The sequence below is a fragment of the Leucoraja erinacea genome, chromosome 19 (assembly GCF_028641065.1).
Source record: "Leucoraja erinacea ecotype New England chromosome 19, Leri_hhj_1, whole genome shotgun sequence".
Taxonomy (NCBI): Eukaryota; Metazoa; Chordata; class Chondrichthyes; order Rajiformes; family Rajidae; genus Leucoraja; species Leucoraja erinaceus.
This window is the reverse complement of record NC_073395.1, coordinates 28,711,719-28,736,264: the sequence shown is the minus strand read 5'-3', so window position 1 is coordinate 28,736,264 and position 24,546 is coordinate 28,711,719. Positions and strand designations below refer to the sequence as shown.

At 36.9% G+C, this 24,546-nt stretch overlaps 1 protein-coding gene across 1 annotated transcript in view; it reads left to right on the top strand.

The window, feature by feature from the left end:
- LOC129706565 (zinc finger C3H1 domain-containing protein-like) overlaps positions 1–24,546 on the top strand; it is a 90,472-nt gene that overhangs the window by 52,989 nt on the left and 12,937 nt on the right. Inside the window, exons 17-33 of the mRNA XM_055650927.1 lie at positions 1,047–1,282; positions 2,448–2,568; positions 4,353–4,441; positions 4,861–5,073; positions 5,659–5,829; positions 7,100–7,234; positions 10,418–10,536; positions 10,969–11,115; positions 14,061–14,235; positions 14,498–14,626; positions 15,288–15,845; positions 17,094–17,200; positions 17,957–18,088; positions 18,513–18,634; positions 18,804–18,905; positions 19,518–19,634; positions 22,936–23,122. Of these exons, the coding sequence (XP_055506902.1) occupies positions 1,047–1,282; positions 2,448–2,568; positions 4,353–4,441; positions 4,861–5,073; positions 5,659–5,829; positions 7,100–7,234; positions 10,418–10,536; positions 10,969–11,115; positions 14,061–14,235; positions 14,498–14,626; positions 15,288–15,845; positions 17,094–17,200; positions 17,957–18,088; positions 18,513–18,634; positions 18,804–18,905; positions 19,518–19,634; positions 22,936–23,122 (2,860 nt within the window). The remainder of the gene's footprint in view (positions 1–1,046; positions 1,283–2,447; positions 2,569–4,352; positions 4,442–4,860; positions 5,074–5,658; positions 5,830–7,099; positions 7,235–10,417; positions 10,537–10,968; positions 11,116–14,060; positions 14,236–14,497; positions 14,627–15,287; positions 15,846–17,093; positions 17,201–17,956; positions 18,089–18,512; positions 18,635–18,803; positions 18,906–19,517; positions 19,635–22,935; positions 23,123–24,546) is intronic.

Below are 24,546 nucleotides of genomic sequence, written 5' to 3'. Positions count from 1 at the left end.
GAATGGTGGAGTAAAATCGATGAGCTGAATGGCCCAATTCAGCTCCTATATCTTATGGTCTTATTAACTCTAAAGTTGCTGTTTGAGATGGAAAAAAAATGGATTGTCAGTGTTGAGCGCACAAGTTGTTATCATAGCAGAAAGTTTATTTTGATATTTATACAATTTAAACTCGTTGATCACTAGTTGAGATAATAGGTGAGGGATGTAAAAATATTGGGTAAAATAGATTGTATTTGAAAACGCTCGGAAGGGAGGAAATAACTGAAACGCAGTCGTGAAGTGCATTTCAGGATGTGGACGTTTAAAGGCATGGCTGCAGACTGATGTATATGAAACCACAGTTGGAAAAAAATGAGGTGCGTGTGTTTTAGATGGGGCTAGTGATATTAGCATCAAGCTATGCAGAACTTTGAGCGGAATAAAAATTATAAATTATATCCAAGATGCTGGGTGCTATAGGGTAAAGAATAGGATCGTTAGAATAATTCCAATGCGATTGATGGCATTGGAAAAGTTGGACATGACATGGCATGGTTTGGGAGAAGGAGTGGGCAGGCTTGACAAGTGGCGGTGTCAGCAAACAAACGCAATAATAATCCACAGAAGATATCCTGATTACATTTTCTTTGAAAGGATTAATTGGAAACTGAAGCAGTTATATTGGCTGGGACAGTGATGCTTTGGTGGAGGATTTAGTAGTCAACATCAATGGCAGTTCAGAAATACAAGGAATAATGTCACAAAATCAGTAGGGTTTATTGGTGAAATTTAGGAAATTTCAGTATTGTTGCTCGGAGGGCTGAGTAAAGTAATTCTGACATTGTTATAGTAAAAGTGATTGATTTGTAAGAGTGATAATTCTTTCTTGAAAGTTGAAGAGGGAAGTTAATCAAACCTCATTTTAAACCAGAACAGAAAGAAAATAATCATTGAGAATTACATGTTTGGATTAAAATTGAAATTGCACTGTGAGAAAGTGTAGTTTAAAAAATAGGGAAACGGATAATTAGATTTAACCCAATTTGAATCTTGTCAATTTTTAGCAACTGCAACAAAGCAGGTTTTGCGGAGGCAGAAAACGAGAGCTTGGAAAAAGTTACAGCAGCAAAAGGAGCAGGAAAAGCAGCGCAGAGAGGATGAGGAAAGGAGACAGATGGAAGAGGAGGAACGAAAGAAACGCGAGGATGAAATCAGAAAAATTCGCGATCTTTCTAATCAGGAGGAGCAGTACAATCGTTTCATGAAACTTGTTGGAGGAAAACGACGAACCAGTAGCAAGGTAAAAATGATGGTTTGAATTGGGTGAATTTATGTTTGTAGGTTTTTTAGACGTTTATACATCACAATTATTTAACAAACTTTTCAGTGCAGAAATGTGGCTACAATTTAAAAAAAAAAATTTAAATAATTTTTTTATTCCTGCCATTTAAAAATATATACTTCTGTGAATTCCACGGGTTTTTTGCTGTGGAAGATGAAATTTCAACTGCTAATTATCAAGTTGTTGCAGTCTTCCTACTTATTTATCTTAATTCTCCTGTGCCGTGAATCATGAAGCAGCTGTAATAAAAATTAAGCCTAAACGATATTGCTATGGAAATCCATCCTGTCAAATCTCATGTGTAGTGTCAATTTGAATTTTCATTTGTTGACTTGCTACATTTAATAAATATATAATGTTGTAAAATTACTGTGAAGGTATTCCAACTGAGACTTTACTGTTACTTTCAAATATTGGTGCTTTTGGTATCATAGAATGGACATAGACGACTGTTGAAAATTGGGTAAACTCTTAAAAAAAGAAAGAAAAAAAAGAAAAGTATATTATGCAGAGAATTTGTCCATTAACTGATCGGCTGTAAAATATTGGCCCTATTTTAAAACAAACTAGTTGAATTGGTGTGGTCTGTACAGTACAGAACTTATTTTGAATTATTTTGTGAGCGAGTGGTTCAACAATGACCATTTGCATTATATTTCTACAATGTAGGTACAGTTAATCACTAATGACATTGGATATGAAAACTTAAATTGCCCTCATTCTGATGTATTTGAATACAATTGAGCAGCATGGTGTGAATCGGTGAAATACGAATTTTTCAACTAGAAGCTTTGATGCATAACTGGCACTATGGATTAAAATGGCTGTTTTTTGGAAAGACAATGATGACAATACAAACGGGATTCGGCAGCGTTTGAAAGCTCTCCGTCTTGTAAAGAATCAAAACCATTTTCATAATAAACACACCGATCCACAAAGCTAAGGCTTGAAATTGCAGTTAGCTGCAATTCCTCACTAGATTTTCAGTATACTAGTTGTACGGTTCAATGGCAAAATAAATCAACAATCGGTTGGCTAATCTCCACAATGTGATTAGAAGAATCCAAATGCATATTTGCATTTAGGTGTTTTAAAGGCACTAATATATATTGGCTATTCTTAGTCAACAGATACAGATAGTAAAAAATCGCAAGAAAAACCAATAGAAGAGTCTGGCAACTTGTACCAGTATGATAACTATGAAGAGGTTGCGATGGAAACAGACAGTGAACCCAATTCGCCAGGTCAGTATTGTTTGGTTTATAACTAAGTTGCATTTAAGATCTTTGTCACTAAGCTGACACTTGTACTTTATGCTTATGATAGAATGTTTGCTCATCGTAGAGAAAATTGTACAGCTTTGGACATTTACAATGCTCGGTTAAATACCAAAATATAGTATTTTTGTCTTTTTCTACATTCATTCCATTCGTACATGGAATGCACAATAATGGTTTCTGCCTATAGATGAAGTTTATTTTAAATACTGCCCGATATCCAGTGTTGTAATTATAGAAACATAGAAAATAGGTGCAGGAGTAGGCCATTTGGCCCTTCGAGCCTTCACCGCCATTCAATATGATCATGGCTGATCATCTAAATCAATATCCCATACCTGCCTTCTCTCCATACCCTCTGATCCCTTTAGCCACAAGGGCCACATCTAACTCCCTCTTAAATCTAGCCAATGAACTGGCCTCAACTACCTTCTGTGGCAGAGACTTCCACAGATTCACCACTCTCTGTGTAAAAAATGATTTTCTCATCTCGGTCCTAAAAGACTTCCCTCTTATCCTTAAACTGTGACCCCTTGTTCTGGACATCCCCAACATTGGGAATAATCTTCCTGCATCTAGCCTGTCCAACCCCTTAAGAATTTTGTAAGTTTCTATAAGATCCCCCCTCAATCTTCTAAATTCTAGCGTGTACAAGCTGAGTCTATCCAATCTTTCTTCATATGAAAGTCCTGCCATCCCAGGAATCAGTCTGGTGAACCTTCTCTGTACTCCCTCTATGGCAAGAATGTCTTTCCTCAGTTTAGGAGACCAAAACTACGCAATACTCCAGGTGTGGTCTCACCAAGACCCTGTACAACTGCAGTAGAACCTCCCTGCTCTTGTACTCAAATCCTTTTGCTATTAATGCTAACATACCATTCGCTTTCTTCACTGCCTGCTGCACCTGCATGCCAACTTTCAATGTTTAAGAGGGAACTGCAGATGCTGGAGAATCGAAGGTTACACAAAAAAGCTGGAGAAACTCAGCAGGTGCAGCAGCATCTATGGAGCGAAGGAAATAAGGGTTTGAAGAAGGGTTTCGGCCCGAAACGTTGCCTATTTCCTTCGCTCCATAGATGCTGCTGCACCCGCTGAGTTTCTCCAGCTTTTTTGTGTAACCTGCCAACTTTCAATGACTGGTGTACCATGACACCCAGGTCTCGTTGCATCTCCCCTTTTCCTAATTGGCCACCATTCAGATAATAGTCTACTTTCCTGTTTTTGCCACCAAAGTGGATAACCTCACATTTATCCACATTATACTGCATCTGCCATGCATACATGGCATTATGTGCGTGTTCATCTGATAATTTGATATGAATAGGGATTCAGGTTATAAATGTTTGTGCCTATTTCTTAGTGACTGTGATGACATTTTAGGGATGTCAGTTGAACATATTAACAATTAAAGGGCCTGTCCCACTTGACGACTTATTTTTGGCGACTGCCGGCGTCAATATCAGTGTCGCCAAAAGATTTTGAACATTTCAAAATCCAGCGGCGACAAAACAATGTTGCAACACTTGAAAAAACACCACGCATCAAACGTCATCACACCGCGTCACCGCCGCATCACGACTCATCGCGCCGCTAATTTTTCGGTGACCTGATATGTCAGTCAATAGTACCAGCAGTTGCCAAAAAAATCGTCAAGTGCGACAGGCTCTTAACTCATTTGGATAGACTTGTGCTAAATGTTCAAGGTCTTTAAGTCTGTTACTATAAACTATTTTATTTGCCATTCCTGACAGTATCATCTCCAGTGCCACGTCCATTCACCGTGGATTACCAGACAGGGTATTTTATTCCAGTGCCACCAGTGCCAATATCTATCCATCAAGTGAGCTTCATTTTTTCTATTAATTGTGATACAAGGTACTCTATTTTGTTGTATTTGTATGGAAATCTTGCAAAATTATTCCATATTGTTTCGCTTTTTGTTCAACAAGAATGTTGCTTACAAAATATTTTGCATTGAAACTATGGTTCAATTCATGATTTGCAGTGGTTGCTGCAGCAATTAATGACTTCAAGAAAGACTAAATATTAGCCGCAGTCATGGTTTATTTTCATATTTATGGAATGGAGGGAAGTTAATATATTTAATCCAACTGTGTTAAAAAATTATATGGCATTACTTTTGGATTGTTTTGCGAGCTTCAAATAAACCATTTTTGTCCCCTTTTGTAATATACCTAATATTTTTTTCGATGCTAAGCTTTGATAATGTCCAAATAATTTGCAAATCTTGTTCTCCAGAGTCTGGGAGAGTCTTTCTTTCCAAATTATTTGGAGAGTTACTTCCCTTGTCCTTTCGAGCTGCCCCCACCACCGCCACCACCACCACTTCCACCCGAGGAGCCTGAGCAACCGCCTAAGCCACCGTTTGCTGATGAGGAGGAAGAAGAAGAAATGCTGCTTAGAGAAGAATTGTTAAAATCTATAGCAAATCGACGTGCTTTGAAACCTGAGGTAACCGAAACTGATTTAAATCTGTATTTTTAGCCAGCAGAGGGCAATCTATATCAAGCTAGGAAGTTTAGCTGGTAATTTCTATATTGTACTCATTGGTTGAGTCCTGAAAGTTTTGAGTTTTTATTGAGAATAAGGGTTCTTTGTATCCTGCAAGGCAGTTCACTTTTTGCCATGTCCATAAATTAATGATTTTATGGTTTTATTTTTGTTTTGGATGGAATGTGTATCATTGTGTACCTGAAAAGTGGGCCTGTCTCTTGGTAGTTACTCCTGAAGGTATGAAGGTTGACCTATTAATCCATGTGGTGTTTGTTGTCTTATATTCCATAGAAGTCCATGCTCTGCAGAAGATATAATAATGGAGGGTATGAGCCAAATAGAACTCTCCTTGTCACGAACTTTTTAGATTTTCTTTAAAATCGGATTCATTCATTTCAAAGGGAAACTAGTTTGCTTGTTTACCTTCATTGTGTGAGATTTAGGGAACAGATTCAGGCTATAGGTTAAACATTGCAAGAAGTATAAAATAATCAGATTATATATGTCGCTGTTAAGTTATTTTTTTCTCTCAATTTTCTTAAGCAGGATTCGAGTGATGATTGTGATCTTTCTTTGCCACCTCTTCCTATTGAGAATTTGCAATCGGCACCAGTAAATAATTTCTCAACTGCCAGTTTGAATTCTACATTACAGCCACGTCCACAAACCACAAAATTTGTGAGAGCTCCTTCAGCAAATCGGCCGCTGATAATGGTAAGTCTCATGACGATTCACATCACAACTTAGAATGGGATTTCATCTAAAATATACTTATAGCTTATTTTCAAAGTGGGGCATTGGTGCTTCAAAATAAGTTGCCATAATGCTGTAGTTCAGCTCAATATAGTCAGATATTCCCACAAAGTCTTTTTAAAAATCATACAGCTGTATGAAGATTAGTTTCATCTTGTTCAATATGTTGACTCTCAATTGCACCAAACAGAAGTTATATGTGTGCGTGCTAAATTTAAATTAGCGTATGCAAAGCTTCCCTTCAATATTAACCATTGCAAAATATACTTTTGAAAGTTGTTTTTCTTTTTACTTGTGGCACATTTGTTAAAGTAAAATGTACTAATTGTTTAGATTTTTTTTTTGTTTAAAATGTGTCAATTTGATAAATGAAAGATTATCTTCCTGCTTTTGTTAATGTTTTAATTACTCCCGGAAATTGTTAAACAAAGTCACTGTTTTAAGAAAAGATAACCCATTAAATAAATAATATTTTGCTGTTCAGCAAATACCAATAAATTCAAACCCTCAGTAACATGAATAGTAACCCTCAGTAGCATGTTATCTGATGATCTATTGAAAGATCTGAGGGATTCGGAAACAAAATAACCAAGTCCATGCAGGTTGTTATAGAATAGGTCTTTGTGATTTTTAGCGGTCGATTTTTGTGTAATAGTTTTCATATTTTCACTTGAGTCCATCCTGTGAGTATTTATCATCATGTGGGTATATATATATTGTAACTTTCAATGGAATTGTAAGCAGGAAATAGCATAGAATTATATAGAACATGTACAGAACAGGGACATCTGGCAAATCATGTTTCTGCTGGCATTTGTGTATGCTTGAGGCTTTTCCGGTTTTCCCCCTTGGCTTCTTTGTATAACACTCTTCCTTATTTGATTGTCTAGTTTCTCCTTTGTATTTTCTGTATTTCCTCATCTGTATTCCTTCATCTACACACCACAATAGTATTTTGAATTCACGATTTGATTTATTTTTTAATAATTTGTATATTGTGTGTATTTTTTTCATTCAACTCAAATCATGCATGATCTAAATGTGCATCCCGAGAAGGTTTATATAAAAAAACAAATTGAATGCTGCATTAATTTCTCCGTAAGTCAAGTCTATTTTATTGCCATTGGTGCAAGTATGGTCAGGGTCAGGTACAATGAAAATTGTGTTAGAGGTACTATCACATTAATTGCTTTAACATGCATTGTTTGCCTTTTCTTATTGTTCTTGTTAGATTCCAAGGCACAAATCAGTAGTTGTGAGACTGGATGACTCTGATGATAGTGATTCAGATAATGAGCAACCCAGTCTAATGGGTGTCTTTGGAGGTTTGGAATCCATGATTCGAGAAGCAAGAAGAACTGCAGAGGTATGAACAACTGTAACCTCATAACTACGATAGTAAAACAATTCTAATTGTTTGATACTATTGGCTTTTGTGAATATTATGACGTAATATTGCAATCACTTTGTTATTTGGAAGTATAACTAGTGTTGTAATTTAAGTACCACAACAATCAAATTCATTATAGTAAGGTCTCAGAAACATTAAATGGCAATAACCAGGTAATTCATTGCAACTTAGGTTGCAATTTATATGAAATGGACTACTTGGTAGGGCAAATGTAAATTGGATTAATGTCCATTCAAGAAATTATATTTCAAATAATGCAGGATTCCTTATTGCATTTGATTGGCAACCTAAATTGTGTGCTTAAGTATTTAGAGTAGGACTTGAGCCTACAATCTCACAGCTTGGAAGCAAAAATGATGCCACTTAGCCCCAGGTAACATCCTTTCACATCAGTTCTAGTCATAATTGTAGTAACAGGAAAGCCCATTGTACATCTCTGGAATTGCAAATTGTGTGCTTTTCACTTAAGTTATGAGATAATTTGCAATGTTGTGTACTTATCAAGACGAGCGACATTGTCAAATGACGGCTAGGCTGGAGAAAGTTTGATTAGGATGACATTTATGGTACCATTATTTCTGAATGTTACATTTTATATATTCCAAAATCAACGTAACCCCAGGTGATTCGTCTGTTCTGTACTTGAAACTGTTGTAGAATGCAAAATTGTGGCTGCTGCCAAAGAGGAGTATACTGATATTGGAAATTACTCTTTAAAAACCCACAAATAGGCGAGGTCTGTTAGACTGACGAGCATAAGATTGCAAGTCCTCAAACAATGGATAAATTGAAATGTTAGTTCATTTGACATTATTTACAATCTGGAAATAAGCAGTTAGTTGTACATTGGTATAACAGAAAAGGGCCCTTTGGCTTACTGCATCTATGCCAACCATCATGTCCTTCATACTAATTTCACTCTCCTTATTAATTCTGTCCTGCTCATTCAAGCAGTGTCCAGATGCCTTTTAAATGTTGTTACTGTTCCTGCTTCAAATCTCCTTTCAGCTCATTCCAGAAGCCATCTACTCATGGTATGAAAATTTTACTCTTCAGATCCCCTTTAAATCTTTTCCCTCTCACTGGAAAACTATGCCCTTTCAATTTTGAACCTTGCAAAACAGACACGACACATCTACCCCATCTGTCTCTCATCTCTTGTCTATATAACTAAAAGTCTTTGTCTTGTTTGTTTGTGTGTGTGTGTGTCTTGTCTCTCTCTCTCTCTCTCTCTCTCTCCTCTCCCCCCCCCCCCCCCCCCCCCCCCCCCCCCCCCCCCCCCCCCCCCCCCCCCCCACGCATTTGGGAACGGGTTCCACTTGGTCTACTAGTTTTGTCAAGTGTGTCAAGTGACCTCGCTGATTTCTACTTTCTCATAACTCAAGTCCTTCAATCCGGGCAATAGGCGCAGGAGTAGGCCATTTGGCTCTTCAAGCCAGCACCGCCATTCAGTATGATCGTGGCTGTTCATCCACAATCAGTACCCCGTTCTTGCCTTCTCACCATATTCCCTGACTCCACTATCTTTAATAGCGCTAACTATCTCTTTCTTGAAAGCATCCAGAGAATTGGCCACCACTGCCTTCTGATGCAGAGAATTCCACAGATTCACAACCCACTGTGTGAAAAGGTTTTTCCTCATCTCCGTTCTAAATGGCTTACCCCTTATTTTAAAACTGTGGCCCCTGGTTCTGGACTCCCCCAACATCGGCAATATCCTTGTGAATCTTTTCTGCACCTTCCAGCTTAATCGTATCCTATCTATAAACGAAAAACCACAATATTCCAATGCCCAATGCGCAACCAATGTTTTGTCCAACTGTTGCGAGACTTCTCAACTCTAATACTCGATGCCTCGCATACTATATGCCTTCCTCGTCAACCTGCCCACTTTAGGGACCAACAAGGTGCCTCTTCAGGGCCCTGCTATGCCCTGGGCATTCTTCGGGGCCCTGCTATGCACTGTGCATGTCCTGAACTGGTTTAACTTCCCAAAAGGCATCACTATGCATTTGTTCACGTTTACTTGCCTGTTTGTCTATATCCTGCCATAACCTTGGACAAATCACCTTCACTGTTCACCAAACCACCAATTTTGGTGCCATAAGAAAATTTGAAACTGAATGACAGAAGCTGTATATTGTCCAAAGAGTGGAATTTGTAAAACACACCTTCGGGGAAACAGTGAAACAGGGAAGTGGAAAGAACTAATAGAAATTGCATTAATTGCAATGTGTAAAAAGAGTTGAGATACTGTCTTATAATTTTGCTGCATGTCATTGTGGGATATATCATGTCTTGATTGGTGAATGTTTAGTTTGTGACTTTATTTAAAGCAGAAATAATATGTGAATGCTTCATTGAGTATAATTCCGACTGGTAACTACGCGCTTCGTCCGAGCACATTATCACACGTGTCATGCAAGCCATCTGAAATGACCACCTAAACTGTCATTTGGCAACCAAAAAAGCTGCCACGGTTGCCCGGCTGGCAACAGGAAAAAAAATTTAAGCGAGAGCCCTGCGATGGGATTGTCGACTTTTCATTTGCAGTATTATACTGGGAACCCCCTTGTGTGCCACTGTTCACATGCAGTTTTCTGAAGTAACTTAATCGGGCTTTCCACTTTGATTCTGAGCGAATTCTCATGCAGCATGGGAACAGACCCAATTCACCATCAAGTCCCTGTTGAACCTCAGGCATTCAATTACACAATCCCATTTCATTCTCACAGCACTTTCGTCAACTTGTCCTAACAAGGGTCAATCTATTATGTTCAATTAATCTACCGCAAGGTGTGGGAAATGGGGATATAGCATAGGAACGAGGAAAATAAATATGTATTCTCCATATGTTTAAACCCTGCCAATGAGGCAGTAGTTCTATTAGCTGCACCACAGTTCTTGGTACTCAATCTAAAAGTAAACGTGATATGGCTGAGCACTGGAATTTATTGGCTTATTTTCTTTTTTTTTAAATAATATGCACACACAAAATTTGTGTGTAATGGTTAAAATTTGTGTAATGCCTACTATATTCTGTTGTGCTGAAGCAAAGCAAGAATTTCATTGTCCTATCTGGAACACATGACAATAAACTCTCTTGACTTGACTCTTGAAATTTGTCTCTCCATGAAGGCATCAAAACCAAAACCTAGGCTAAAAGCAGAAAAAGAAAATGATCCTGCAGGAACCATAAGTGGATTGCCAGAAGGAGGAAAGAAAGAAAATAGACCTTTGAAGGAAGAAAACATCAGGTGAAATGTCCAATAATGATCTCTGCCTATTTGCTTCTATTCTTGCACGAACAATGTCAATTGCTTTGGTCGAGTTATTAATTATTTAAATCTTTGTCACATTGTGTATGATGGTGAATTAACGGCAATTCTGGAAAAGTTTATAAATGGAGCTGCTCAGGTTGAATTCTTCTTCCATTTCTTGAGATGAGTTAACTTGACCAACTACTTTTTTTTATTTGCTTTGGTATTTAAAAGCTAATAATGACTTTTTAAAAAAAAACCTAAAAGATAATTAACACAGCCTAGATATTTAAATCCGTGGTAATATATGCCTATTTGATTAATATTTGCAAACATCAGTAATTGGGTTCTGTGATTTTTGCCAGTCAGAAGAATGTGTATTAATTTTATTGCTTAATAAAATACTGATTGTTTTGTCTTGGTTTTAAGTCGTGAGAAACAGCGAGTGTTGAAATCAGATTTATCAAAGGGTAGTCCATCACCAGTACACTCTGATGCTGAAGTAAATGCTGTTATCAAGAGAACAATCGTCAATAAACAATTATCAGAGGTTGAAGAGAAATTAAGAAAACACAAGTAAGTTTCAGTTGTGCTTGATTTATTAAGTTGGTATACTTTAGTCAGAACACGGATATTGACAGACAAACTTGCATTAGCAGAAGATATTATTTGTATTGTACTGGTACTGGATTCTAATAGTCAAGCTCTTGTCGAAAAAAAAAAAAATTCCAGGTTATCTTGGAGAACACACTGGGTTCTCTTCAATAGTGCTATAGCATCTATTTTCTTTACCTGAACACAGATCTGGAATCTAATTTGAACATCAGATACAAAAGAGCATACGTTTGACAGCAATGCCTTCCCTGACAGCATAAAACTGCTGGAGGAGCTCTGTGTGTCAGGCAGCATCATGGAACGAAATTTAACTTTTTTTTTTGCTTGAGATTTCGGCATCTGCAGTCTCTTGTGTCAGCATGAATTTACAGTTGGCTATTCTTAATTTGACATTCCACAGTAGAGCTCAGATGTTTTGCTGGCCAACTGTTTGGACTGGTTATGCACTGGTTCAGCATCTTGCTCACTGTGCTTTCCTGAGCTCCCTCCACATTTGTCAGGGTCCTGGTAACCACCCTTCCTCCTAACTTGAGATTCATTGGAAAGTTTGTTTATGTTATCCAACATCTTAAAAATGAATGAAGTGTTTTTGGTATAAATAGAAAAATCTGCCAATAATTTGGAAAATCTGCCTGTTTGGCACCACCATAAATTAGTATGTTCTATGGTATTTAGAAAATACCATTATTTCTATTTTCCAGCTCCAGCTATTTTAACACTGGCATGGCTAAGTTCACTTGGGTCATTTTGAAGGGAAGATACTTTCGTTTTCAGACTTGCAGGAAAGGGGAGAGAAATTAATGGTCTCCACTGACACTAGCTGCATATTCTATCATTGGGCAGCCACGGATTCCTTCTCAGCAAGTTATAAATTCTTCAGTACGTTTATTAATAGGACAAAATAGCCCTGAGGTGTATGTTATCTTCACAGCAGAAGGTAATGAAAGTGTACTAAAATTAGTAAGCGACCAAAGGGAGAAAGAGTGAAGAACGAATAGATCCGGAGGCTTAGAAGTCAGATGTGCTTAAAGTGCATGTATTGGTCATGAAATTATAAAGCTGCCTAGATTAAAGAGCTATCTGATGGATTGAAAATGCAATATTGCTGTTCAAGAATGATGGAAAAGAAGGAAACACTTTCGCAGCTTTCTGGAATATGCGAGAATCCATTACTAAGCAACAATATAAGTGATAATCATAACTCTGAAGTCACGTTTGATAAATTAGGTCTTTAGGATTTAGCAAGGAGGATGGATTAAGACTACCATTGGATATAATGTATTTTAATGTAGGAATTTGGTAAGGTGGCATACAAATAACCACTCCACAAATCTTTGTTGTACAATTAAAGAGCAGGAGTAGAGAATTGGTTAATAGAACCAGAGTAGGGATAATTGCATCATTAAACATTGGTCATTGCTTGGGCATGTCCATTTGCAATCCATTTTAATTTTGGATGAGGGGACAAAGGTTCAAAGGTTATTTTATTGGTCACATACACCTAGGTGTAGTGAAATGCTTCTTGCCATGCAGCACATAAAGAAAGAATACAGACATAACAATAATAAAGAAATTTAAACATAAAAACATCCCCCCACAATTGTTCCCATTATGAGGGAAGGCACAGTGTCCAGTCCCCATCCCATGTCCACCCATAGTCGGGCCTATTGAGGCCACTATGCCTTTAAGGAGGCCCGATGTTCCAAGCCATTCTCGCCAGTTGATTGTACTCTGGCGTCGGGAGAATCCTCTCGGCGGCATGGGAACCCTGGAACGGCCGCTTCCCTCACCGGAGACCGCTGCTTCCGAAGCCAACAAACCCGCGCCGGTTGGAGCTCCACCACTGGCGATCTCATCGAGAGATCCCAGGCTCCCGATGTTTAAGTTCAGCGCCGCAGCTGGCCGCTCCAAAGACCCGCAGCTCCGCGATGTTTATCTCGGCGGTCTTCAGCTCACCGGAGCTCCAGCGCGGCGACCCGGGCAAGGCACCACCCGCTCCACTCCACAATAGCGCTCCAGCGCTGTGCCACCACCGAAGCTGAGGTTCTGGGGGTCCCCGACAGGAAACACCGCTCCAGGCCCACTGGTAGGCCGCGAGGACGGTTCGAAACTGCAGCCCGGAGAAAAGCTGCCTCTCCGACCAGGTAGAGACCCTGAAAGATAGTTCCCCACACCCCCCGCATTAAAAAAAAAAGTCTAGACCTCCAGAACAAAAACACTTTAACTAACTAAAAATTAAAAAAAAGAGATGAAAAGACACAGCTGCTGGCTGGGCAGCCATGCACAGGACAGCGCCCCCTCCTGTGCAACGATATTGTGTGCCAGTTTCCTCGTGTAAAGTAAGAAAGATAGACGACTGCATGAGATAAAAGATGGGCGATAGAATGCGCTGTGACGAAGTGAGACTATTCACTGGTAGGAAGAATGAAAAAGCACAACGATTCGATTCTGCTATTCAAAGATCTAATTGCATTCTGCAACATATATATGAACATGTAGATTATCATTAGGAAGACACATGGAGATGTTTATATTCCTGGGGAGATGGAGTGCAATAATAAGGAGATCTTGGTACCTATCTACAGAATTGAAGTGAAAACACGTCGATGACTACAATTTTTGTTGTCTTATTTAAGGAAGAATATGGTTGTTTTAGGAGTAGTACAGCAAGAGCTTACTAGATTGATTCCTAAGATTAGAGGGTTGTCAAGAGGAAAGATGGACTGGGTTGATCCTCAATTCTGGTGTTTAGAAGAATGAGAGGTATCTCCACTGAGACAAAAATGTAATTTTATAGTATAATAATCTAATTTACATGTATGCAACCTCAAATCTACTTAAATTTAAGTGCAATTTACATCTTTCATTTATTTAGAAGAAAAATTGACTCGCTGTTTCTATTTTAGTCTCCTTCTTACAAAAGATGAATCTCTCTTATCGAACCTACTACAACAAGAAGCAAAAAAGAAGGAGGCACTGCGTCAAGCTGAAGTCAAATACATGAAGCATAAAGAACAGTTGCAGGCAGCTGAGAAGATTGTCAATGCCAATAGAATGCTCCTTAAAAAACTTCAAGAACAGGTAGGCTGAAATTCTTTTAGATTTTTCCTTCCCATTCCCTACATTTACATACATTTGTTTAGTTAGTTTTATTTGCAAGTCAAATTAAGTAGACTGGTTTAATAAATTACTTTCCGGGCACCTTCTTTAATGTAAAAAACAAGTCTGCATCACGTTTGTAATAATAGCAAGTCCTTGATTTTTATATTTGTCATTTGGAATTGGCCTCCAATTTAAGTCATCTTAACATTCTACAATGTTGGAAATCTTTTTGCTCTTTCAGATTCATAAAGTAAAACATCGAATACAGGTTAAGAAAAGCTTGTCAGTCAAATATGAGGAATTTGCACGAGCAAAAGCGCTTGCTAGTCGGGAAGTAGGAAAACGTAAACATGAACAAGGTCCCTTTGTGGTGAGTTGAAACCCAATTAGGATATAAAATGTTTAGTATTTTAATTGCTATCATGTCATTAGACAAATCTGCGAATTACTTCTAACAATTTCTAGCTATTTCTTAGTGTTTGGAGTTTAATAGCGGATGTATGCATTGCTACATGTTGATATAGAGACATAGAAAATAGGTGCAGGAGTAGGCCATTCTGCCCTTCGAGCCTGCACAGCCATTCATTATGATCATGGCTGATCGTCCAACTCTGTAACCTGTACCTGCCTTCTCTCCATACCCCCTTATCTCTTTAGCCACAAGGGCCACATCTAACTCCCTCTTAAAGATAGCCAATGAACTGGCCTCAACTACCTTCTGTGGCAGAGAATTCCACAGATTCACCACTCTCTGTGTGAAAAATGTTTTTCTCATCTCGGTCCTAAAATATTTAACATTTAAGAACTTTTTGGGTTTCAACTTTAATATTGCACAATACAGGCAAACATAACCCATGCAAACATTGACAGCCTCCTTTCTTGACTGCTCAATGTTTACTCAAGTTCTAACTCTCTATTGCCAACTGTCACTTGATTTTTCTTTTCAACACTGGTCACTCTTTGCATTCTGCCCAAAACAAAGACTGATGTTTAAGTATTATTTCGATTGATGTTATTTACATTTTTTTCAGTCTAATAAGAATATCCGATTGGATGGCTCATCTACAAAAACAGTAATTTTAAAGAAGCAATCTGCCGAATATATAGCAATGGAAAAAAAACGCTTGCAACAACTCGAGTATGAATATCGGCTAAAGATTCAAAAATTGAAAGAGGCGCAAGCTTTAAGAAATGCAGGACTATCAGAAAGTATGCCTGGAATTGGGGAAGAGCAGGCATTTGTGGTATCTCAGCCTTCAATGCATGACCTGACTCAGGATAAACTTATCCTTGATACCGAAGAAAATGATGGAGAAGACGAAGTGCAATCTCCTTCTCTAAGGGAACGAAGGAGGTCATTCCGGGAATCAAACTCTTTCACAAAGCCAAATCTGAAGCACACTGACGTAAGTCAAGGAAAAGAAACTTTAAGTAAGCCAACAAAGAAAAGCTTAGATGAGCCTGAACTTTTCCTTGGTCTCAATATTGATGATCTCAAAAAACTTCATGGAGAGGCCGATGACTTTAAAACATTGCTGCAGAAAACTTTAGGTTGCATGACATCAAAGGAGAAGTCTCCATGTGGCCAGGTTAGTAGGACTGTCTATATTGTGATATCCCATGACTGGAACATGAGTTTACTTAATATTAACATTTTCTTTTAACTGTTAACGTGTTTTTATACAGAATTTTTCACAACTTTGAAAAAATTTCACAATAGACTTTTGAGGTTTTTGAAAGGCAAACTTTTGAAATGTTGATTATTCTAATTTGGGAAACTACCAGCATTCTGTCTGCAGTGAGACTCCACAAATAACAATGTCATAATGAACAGAGTGTTTTATGTTATAAATGTTATATAATGTTTTGTTATAAATGTTGCCAGGGTGTAATTTGTGATCTAATTTAGAATAATGCCATGGTATCATGTTCATCTAGTTGAGGAGGCAAAAATGGGACCTGGTTTAATTAATCATCCAAATGTTACCTTGGCGCACTCCTCTTTGATTCTGCTCTAGAATCTGACAGTTTTTTGTAGTGGAATTTCAATCCGCAACCCTTTACTAGAAGGCAAAAATTTTGGTAACTTATCTAATGCATACTTAAGCTGACATTTCTGAAACGCATTGTATATTTAATACTTTCATAGTTTAGTGAAAGATCATTCTGGTTGTAGAATTGCACATCATGGTTTAATTGTCAAATACCAATGCAAATTTTCAGATTTGTATGCTAAGCTTTAAAAGATGCCATTCACCGACTTATAAAGGTGGCCATTGCCCCCTATTTTTTGCAGAATGTCAGTTCAACAAAGGATGCACTAAATTATAAGCAAACTAAAATTGTGTGCATTAAAGGGTGCTATGTAACAAAATTAAATATAAGTGATAATGTTTGAAAATTGCTTGCAAACATCCATTGTACATTAATTCTATTAACATTTTGAGCCTTGCTTTCTAAATCTGAGTATTAATTTTAAGTAGTTGCAAAATTATTTATGAATACCACCTATTATAGACATAATAGCACTTTTAAAACAAACTTGATAAGTGTTGCAAAGTTCCCACTTGCAGAAGCATACAGTTAAACAAAAGTTCACTGATGAAAATAGACTTTGTATCTGTAATGGAGGTGGAAGTCCAATTTATTTTTTAAAGATGATAATTTTAAGATCAATCTCTCATTTTAATGCACAGTTTACTAATCACTTGACCATTTACTTCCTGCTCAAGTTACTATTACTAATAATCGTTCACTGTTTTAATAGTGTCCAAATAATGTGTTCTTTAAACTTACTTGAAAGTTGTACATTTTTATAAAAATACTGTTTTCTTCAGGAGATTCCTGTGGATTTGGATACAGTGCCACAGTCAAGACAAGTTGATCTGAAACCGACTCCATTTGGAACATACAATAGCCCCCTTTTAGTCTTCAAATCTTATAGGTATGAAGTCTTTAATTGTATAGTTTTATTCTGGAATTTATATGGGAAGGGAAATATAATTCATATCAAAATTGTAAACACCAAATTTGCATTTACCATTGTATTGAAGGTCAATTGCGCCCATTAATCTAACACAACTGCAAATTTAAATCATAAATATTTATATTCCTGAATGAAAAAGATAAATAAATAAATGATCTATTGTTTGATTAAGTTCTTAGTGTGTGCTAAGGATTCAATCACATCTTCTCCCTGGCATGGCCAAAAGTGATAGTAAGGCTGGTAAACCAGGTAACTTATCATAGTCACTGATTAGGGCCGTCAAATTATCTTCAGTCAAATTAGCCAAGTATGTCAGCAAAAGGGTTAAGGAAGTGCTGTCAGTACAAAAGACATGCAATGCACTGACTGCCATTTCACCTTATCCCACAAAAAATTGCTAATGGAATTGGCACCAGAAGAGATTCTTATCACAATTTATGTTAACGTGTTTCGGGGACTTGTTTCGTTTTTCAGGAAATTCTTAATTGAATGCAAGGAACATGTCTAAGTTTTATTGTAACATAACCATTTCAGCGAATTTGCTTTGTAAATCGGCACATTCAGAATTGGCAATGGGGTATAATAATTGAAGCATTCTGAAGTATTGTTAAATTGCTTCAAGATTGAAATGTGTAATTTATTTCCATGTGTATTTTTAAAAAATTGTCGGAAGTTCAGTCTGATTTTCTAATCATGTTTTCAATCTTAATGCAGGTTCAGCCCTTATTTTCGTAACAAAGAGAAGCTTCTGATTAGTTCTGCATCCTATAGCAACTTGATTGATCCCAAGCAATGCTTCTGTCGTTTTGATTTAACTGGTACATGCAATGCTGATGATTGCCAATGGTATGTATACTGTCTTTTATAATGCTATGAATGTTATGTTGAACAGATTCTTGATTACTGTCCTGACTTTATAAGATAATAACTTTGATAATGAGTTGTACCACAAACTTCAAGGGACTACACTACAAAACACTCAATTTGTGTTCTTTATATTAGTGCTATTTGAACCAACAAGACTGCTAACATCATTCCAATCATTTGGGCTTAATTACTTTATTATATCTGTCATACGTATTAAAGAGGCAGTGTTTTAGGGTTTGGAAATTTGATTTCCATGTTGTTGACTTAAAGTTTTTATTTTTTAATTTGTAATGACTTATAATTGCAGCAGTAATTTGGTCCTCATTTCGATGTGAAGTTTAGCATCGTACAAATGTCATTTTATGAATCTATTAAAGTCATGATTATTTCTTTTTCTTTTTAGGCAACACATGAGAGACTGCATTTTAAATCAATCCCAGCTGTTCCAAGATCTTCTCTCCTACAATTTATCTCTGATTAAGTGTTCAGATTTTAGTACAGATGAAGAAATCCGGGTTGCAGCAAGTAACTATATATTATGCACTGTTTGTTTCTGCATACTGACGATTTATGATTGTATTATCACCATGATTGAAAATGAATTTTTAGCTCTTAATATTATATCCTATTATTCCTGAAAATATTGTACTTGGAAGCAAAAATGTAAGTGTAGACTTTTTGTTTTTATACATAGATAATCATGTAGATAAACAGTTTGGGAAAAACAAAGATCGGATGACCACGGATGAGATGGCTGTTTTGCTTGTTAGCAAAGTAAATGAAAGTACTGGTCACAGTAAGTAACTATTGCCTTTCAAATTATTATTTGTAGTTCACAAATTAAAAAAAAAAAACTCATCACACTGATTCACAACTTTTGGGATTTGAAGCAGTGTTGGTTATGAAATATTAACACAACATCATTAATCAGAAATGAACCAAGAATTAGGCTTAATTGTGAAGTATGTTAAGTCAACAAACCTGTCATGAAGACATTGGCTCATCATGCAGGATGAACTATTTTAAGTATCATAAGTAGGGCCAGTTAATGTTTACAAAAGAGACATTGGTGGGGTAGGGCGGGGTGAAGCGGAACATTTGCACACTAGGGATAAGAACACATGTCCACATTTGTCAAATGAATAATAATCCTAAATTGATAATTTTAGTAGTGAAGAATGATTTTGACATAAACGTAGCTTGGAGATATATACTGTGGCAACACATATTTGCTTATTAAATCATTAGTATGGTTTCTTCAAACATTGGTTGAGATTTACAAACTTTGATCAATAAAGTTTAATATCCACGCTGCTATTCAAAAATCAAGGAGTAAAAATGCCAAAAGATTTTTTTTTTTAAGTTTAAATAATGATAAAATTATGCATATGCATGTTCTTTATTTCAGCACCTCCTTATACAACATTCAAAGAGAGAAGGAAATGGAAGCCTAAACTTCTGAGAAAACAAGTTTCTGAAAGTAGCAATAGTGATGATGAACAAATTTCTGGACCAGTAAGATATGGTATGATTGCTTTCTGTAGATAAGATTTGAAATTTGTTTTAAAAGGAAAGCCATTCATTTTATTTCTGCAATATTTGGAAAATGTGATCTTTATCTTGTCTAAATACATGGCCACCTGTTCTAACTAATGTGATCGTGGGTTATTGATAAATGAAATGGCTCATCTGTTCAGTATTTTATTCTCAGTGTGATTTTAGTGACGTGGTCTATCCACTCTTTGATAGTAGATTAGCATGATACATGAATTTTAGTTTTTATTGTATAAGTGGAATTTTTCTTATCTGAAAATTTTTTTTTTGTCAGAAAAATATAAGCATCAATACATTTGTCCTTCAAAGGCCACCAGTATTTTCTGAGCAATATCTAACACACCTGGCTTTAACTCTTGAAACTCCATGTGGAAATATGTTCATAAGAGTTTACCTAATAGCTATATTGTTGATTGGAGCAAAGTAGCTAAAGGAAAGCAAGGAACAATCGTGACTTTATGGGGTTTTTTCCAGAATCTCCAGGGGGAATTCCAAAGCAGTTTAAAGCGAAAGGAGTATTTTTGAGATGTAATCACTTTTGTAATGCACTAACTATGTCAATTTTAGGATATGATGTAATTTGTGCAGTAATTGAGCAAATCACACACACACACACAAAATGAAGCTAGAAATTTGTGTTTGGTTGTTATGCTTGACAAAGTTAGGATTTCTGACAAATTGGGTACTGGATTGTCTGAGATTTACTGTATAATAAAGGCAGCTTATTATCGCCGATCAGTTCACATTAAAGTTAGTTAGATATTTACGAATTGAGATCTTGGTAGTTTTCCCAAGTTGATGCTGTTAAAACTATCCAGTGCAATCCTTTTCTATAAAATGTTTTAGTGAGTCCAACTATAAAAATGTTTTTATTTAGCTGAACAATCTGATTCATGTGTACATTAACTTGAAATCTATTTGGATACTTTTAAAAGCTAATGCATCATTTTAAAAGAAAAATGAAACAGTTTGTACTAAATCATATGTAAGGCATTGATGCCCAAATTCTGCATGACGACTAGACTGGCATGCGTTTTAATGACCACTAATGATCACTAGTCCATTTTGTCCCAGAAATGTGAGCATGAAGTGTGTAGTAATTGCTCTGATGATTATAGGGGAACATGGCTGGAGAACTACATTAGTTGAGTAATCTCAGTCAGTGAACAATAGGCAAGTGTGTGGTAACCACTCTATACCTTATAGGCTTTAAGATCCTTATCCTATCAGACTTTGGCACCCTGGTTCACTGCATTTTAACTGATCTGATTTTTATCCTCCTGAATTAAAAATGGCAGTAAATGTACGTAATTATTTCCAGCTGGAAATCTCTAGTAAAACACATAGCAAGGAGAGCTATGCTTGGAATGCTGATGTTTTTTTAAAATGTGGTCACCTCAAATACCTCTATTTTCGATTTCCATCAGATTTGACAAGTAATTTCCTCCAAGCTATTTGCAATTTTGGAAATGTTGGGAGCCATCACTTCCCATGACAATCTCTTAACTGTATCAATGGGCAATATCTCAAGCCTCCAGGATCAATATTCATGGAGACAAACAGTGCCCTCCATAATGATTGGGACAAAGAGCCATCATTTATTTATTTGCCTCTGTACTCCACTATTTGAGATTTGTATTGTCAGATTTTAATAAATGCCATTTTTAACCATTTTGGTTTCACCATGTGGAAATTAGAGCAATGTTTATACATAGTCCCCTCATTTCAGGGCACCATAATGTTTACGACACAGCAATGTCATGTAAATGAAAGTAGTCATGTTTAGTATTTTGTTGCATATCCTTTGCATGCAATGACTGCTTGAAGTCTGTGATCCATGAACATTACCAGTTGCTGGGTGTCTTCTCTGGTGATGTTCAGTCAGGCCTGTATTGCAGCCATCTTTAGCTTATGCTTGTTTAGTGGGCTTGTCCACAGTTTTCTCTATAAGAGGCATGCTCAATTGGGTTCAGATCGGGAAATTGACTTGGCCACTCAAGAATTTACTGTTTTTCTAGCTTTGAAAAACTCCTTTATTGCTTTAGCAGTATGTTTGGGATCATTGTCTTGCTGTAGAATTAACTGCAGGCCAATGAGTTTGTTTGAACTTGAGCAGATAGGGTGTGTCTATACACTTCAAGATTCATTATGCTACTACCATCAGCAGTTGTATCATCAATGACGATAAGTGAGCCAGTACCTTCAGCAGCCATACATGCCCAGGCCATAACACCCCCACCACTGTGTTTCACAGATGAGGTGGTATGCTTTGGATCTTGGGCAGTTCCTTCTCTCCTCTATACTTTGCTCTTGCCATCACTCTGATACAAGTTAATCTTCATCTCATCTGTCCACAAGACCTTTTTCCAGAACTGTGGTTGCTCTTTTAAGTACTTCGTGGCAAACTATAACCCGACCATCCTATTTTAGCGGCTTACCAGTGGTTTGCATCTTGCAGTGTAGCCTCTGTATTTCTGTTCATGAAGTCTTCTGCGGACAGTGGTCATTGACAAATCCACACCTGACTCCTGAAGAGTGTTTCTGATCTGTCGTACAGGTGTTTGGGGATTTTTCTTTATTATAGAGAGAATTCTTCTGTCATCAGTTGTGGAGGTCTTACTTGGCCTGCCAGTCCCTCTGCAATTAGTAAGCTCACCAGTGCTCTCTTTCTTCTTAATGATGTTCCAAGCAGTTGATTTTGGTAAGCCTAAGTTTTGGCTGATGTCTCTAACAGTTATTCTTGGTTCTCAGTCATATAATGGCTTCTTTGACTTTCATTGGCACAACTTTGGTTCTCATGTTGATAAACAGCAATAAAAGTTTCCAAAAGCGATGGAAAGACTGGAGGAAAGACTAGGTGCTGAGAGTTCTCTTATACCTGCATTAAGGAGGCAATTAAACACACCTGAGCAATTACAAACACCTGTGAAGCAATGTGTCCCAAACATTGTACAATATTTTAACCAAACTAATTTGATATCTTGGCATTAATTTTATAAGTCCAGATGCAATGGCTGTGGTTTTGTGCACTGCAGTAAATACATTTGTCGCACTGTGGGTGGATTTGATGTTTGGGTTTGGCTGGAATTTGACTTGACTGGCAGTTGAAAGCTTGTATTGATACAAAATGACATTTCTGAAAGGATGTATTAATATAGATGACAATGCATATCACCAATCAACCATTTTTACAAGTGCGTTTTCCTGAATGAGTTCCTTTAGTTAGAATTGCTATTTTATGTGGATGCAAAAACAGTTCTCTTGCATTTCAGCCAAGCCCGTGGAAGATTCTTGGTCTGGAAATCGAGTATTAGACGCAGTTATCACTCCAGATGATGTTCGGTATTTTACGGCGGAGACTGATGATATTGCCAACCTGGAAACGAGCGTGATGGAAAATCCCCAAGATGTACAGCTTTGGATTAAACTCACCTACAAATACCTGAATCAGAGGGAAGGGTATGTATGTGTGATCTAATCAATATGAACAGATGAGCGAATGAGATGAATTGCCTTGCTCAATTTGCTTCCATGTTAGATGTCAAACAGTTACTACCACACTATTCTACCTATTGAAGTTTGCCTCGCTTGTTGACTTCATAATGCTGGCTTCACCTAAATAGCACTCCATTGACTTCAATAAAATTCCTTTGATATCCTGAGTTTATGAATGCCAAGTTATTCTGGAAATACTCTGCAGGCCAGGCAGCAACTACAGAAACAAATCAGTTGCTTTCAGGTTGAAGGCGCACTTCAGAACTTATTCAACAGATGAAGTGTCTTCAACCTGAAATTAACCCCGTTCCTCTTTCCACAGATGCCGCCTGACCTCGTGTTTTCATCATTTTCTGTTTTTATTTCAGTTTTCCAGCACCCGAATGCAGAGAGGCCTTTATTAAGTAGCTCTTAAATTAACCTTTGAATTATGTGCTGAGTTAGGGGATTGGCCTGAATAAACTTTCAGGTTAATATGTTAAACTATGTGCTAATCAACTTCTCAATGCCTACATTGATTTAATGCATATCAATTAATGTTGGAAATATTTTCCATTTTACTTTCTAATGCTTAATCTCAGCAAATTTACCAAATCATTCACTGCCCAAAATTTTGTAGATTATCAAAATGGGCTTGTAGAAATATCAATTTCTGTGCAAAAATCTAAAATTACATTTTAATGTAAATCCTTTCACAGAAATTCGGCTTAATGTTGCAATGTGGATTTGTTGAATTATATATTTCGTATTTATTTTGAGTTCTTTTCAATCTGTATTGATTTAAAGCTGCTCAGCTGCATAAACACTGAAATTGAAGTGATCAGTTACACCCTAACTGCACAAAGATTTTCTGTTTCAAATGTTTTTAATTTTTAGATGGATTATATAGGCTTAAATCTTGAAGTCTGTTAAAGCAGGAAGACCTGGAGCTATGAATTGTATGAAGTCTACATAAACTGTACTTAAAGAAATTGGACATAGCAAATTTAAAATCAAAATAAATTTGATATAATGTCTGGGCTGAAAATTATATGAAGTGAGCTTAAACAAAATCAAATCATTGGCAGCTATAGTCACCAGTTTTCCATTACTGTCAAAATTTTACATTGAATCTTACAATGTTAACTGTCATACATTTGAAGTTCTGAAATCTGCCCCAAAACATGCTATCGTGCACAAACAAATCTGTTTACTAGCTTGGTGGACATCATGGGAAACTCTGTTCTGAATGAACCCCCAATTTCACAAGTTTTCTAACACCTTGGGTCTAATTTTCAATACAAAATGAGACCCATCATCTTGAAGTTATTTCCAGAACACATCTTCAACTTCCCAATTTCAAATGCCTTTTTTGTGATATTGAAAAACACTGCTTAGAATTTCCACCT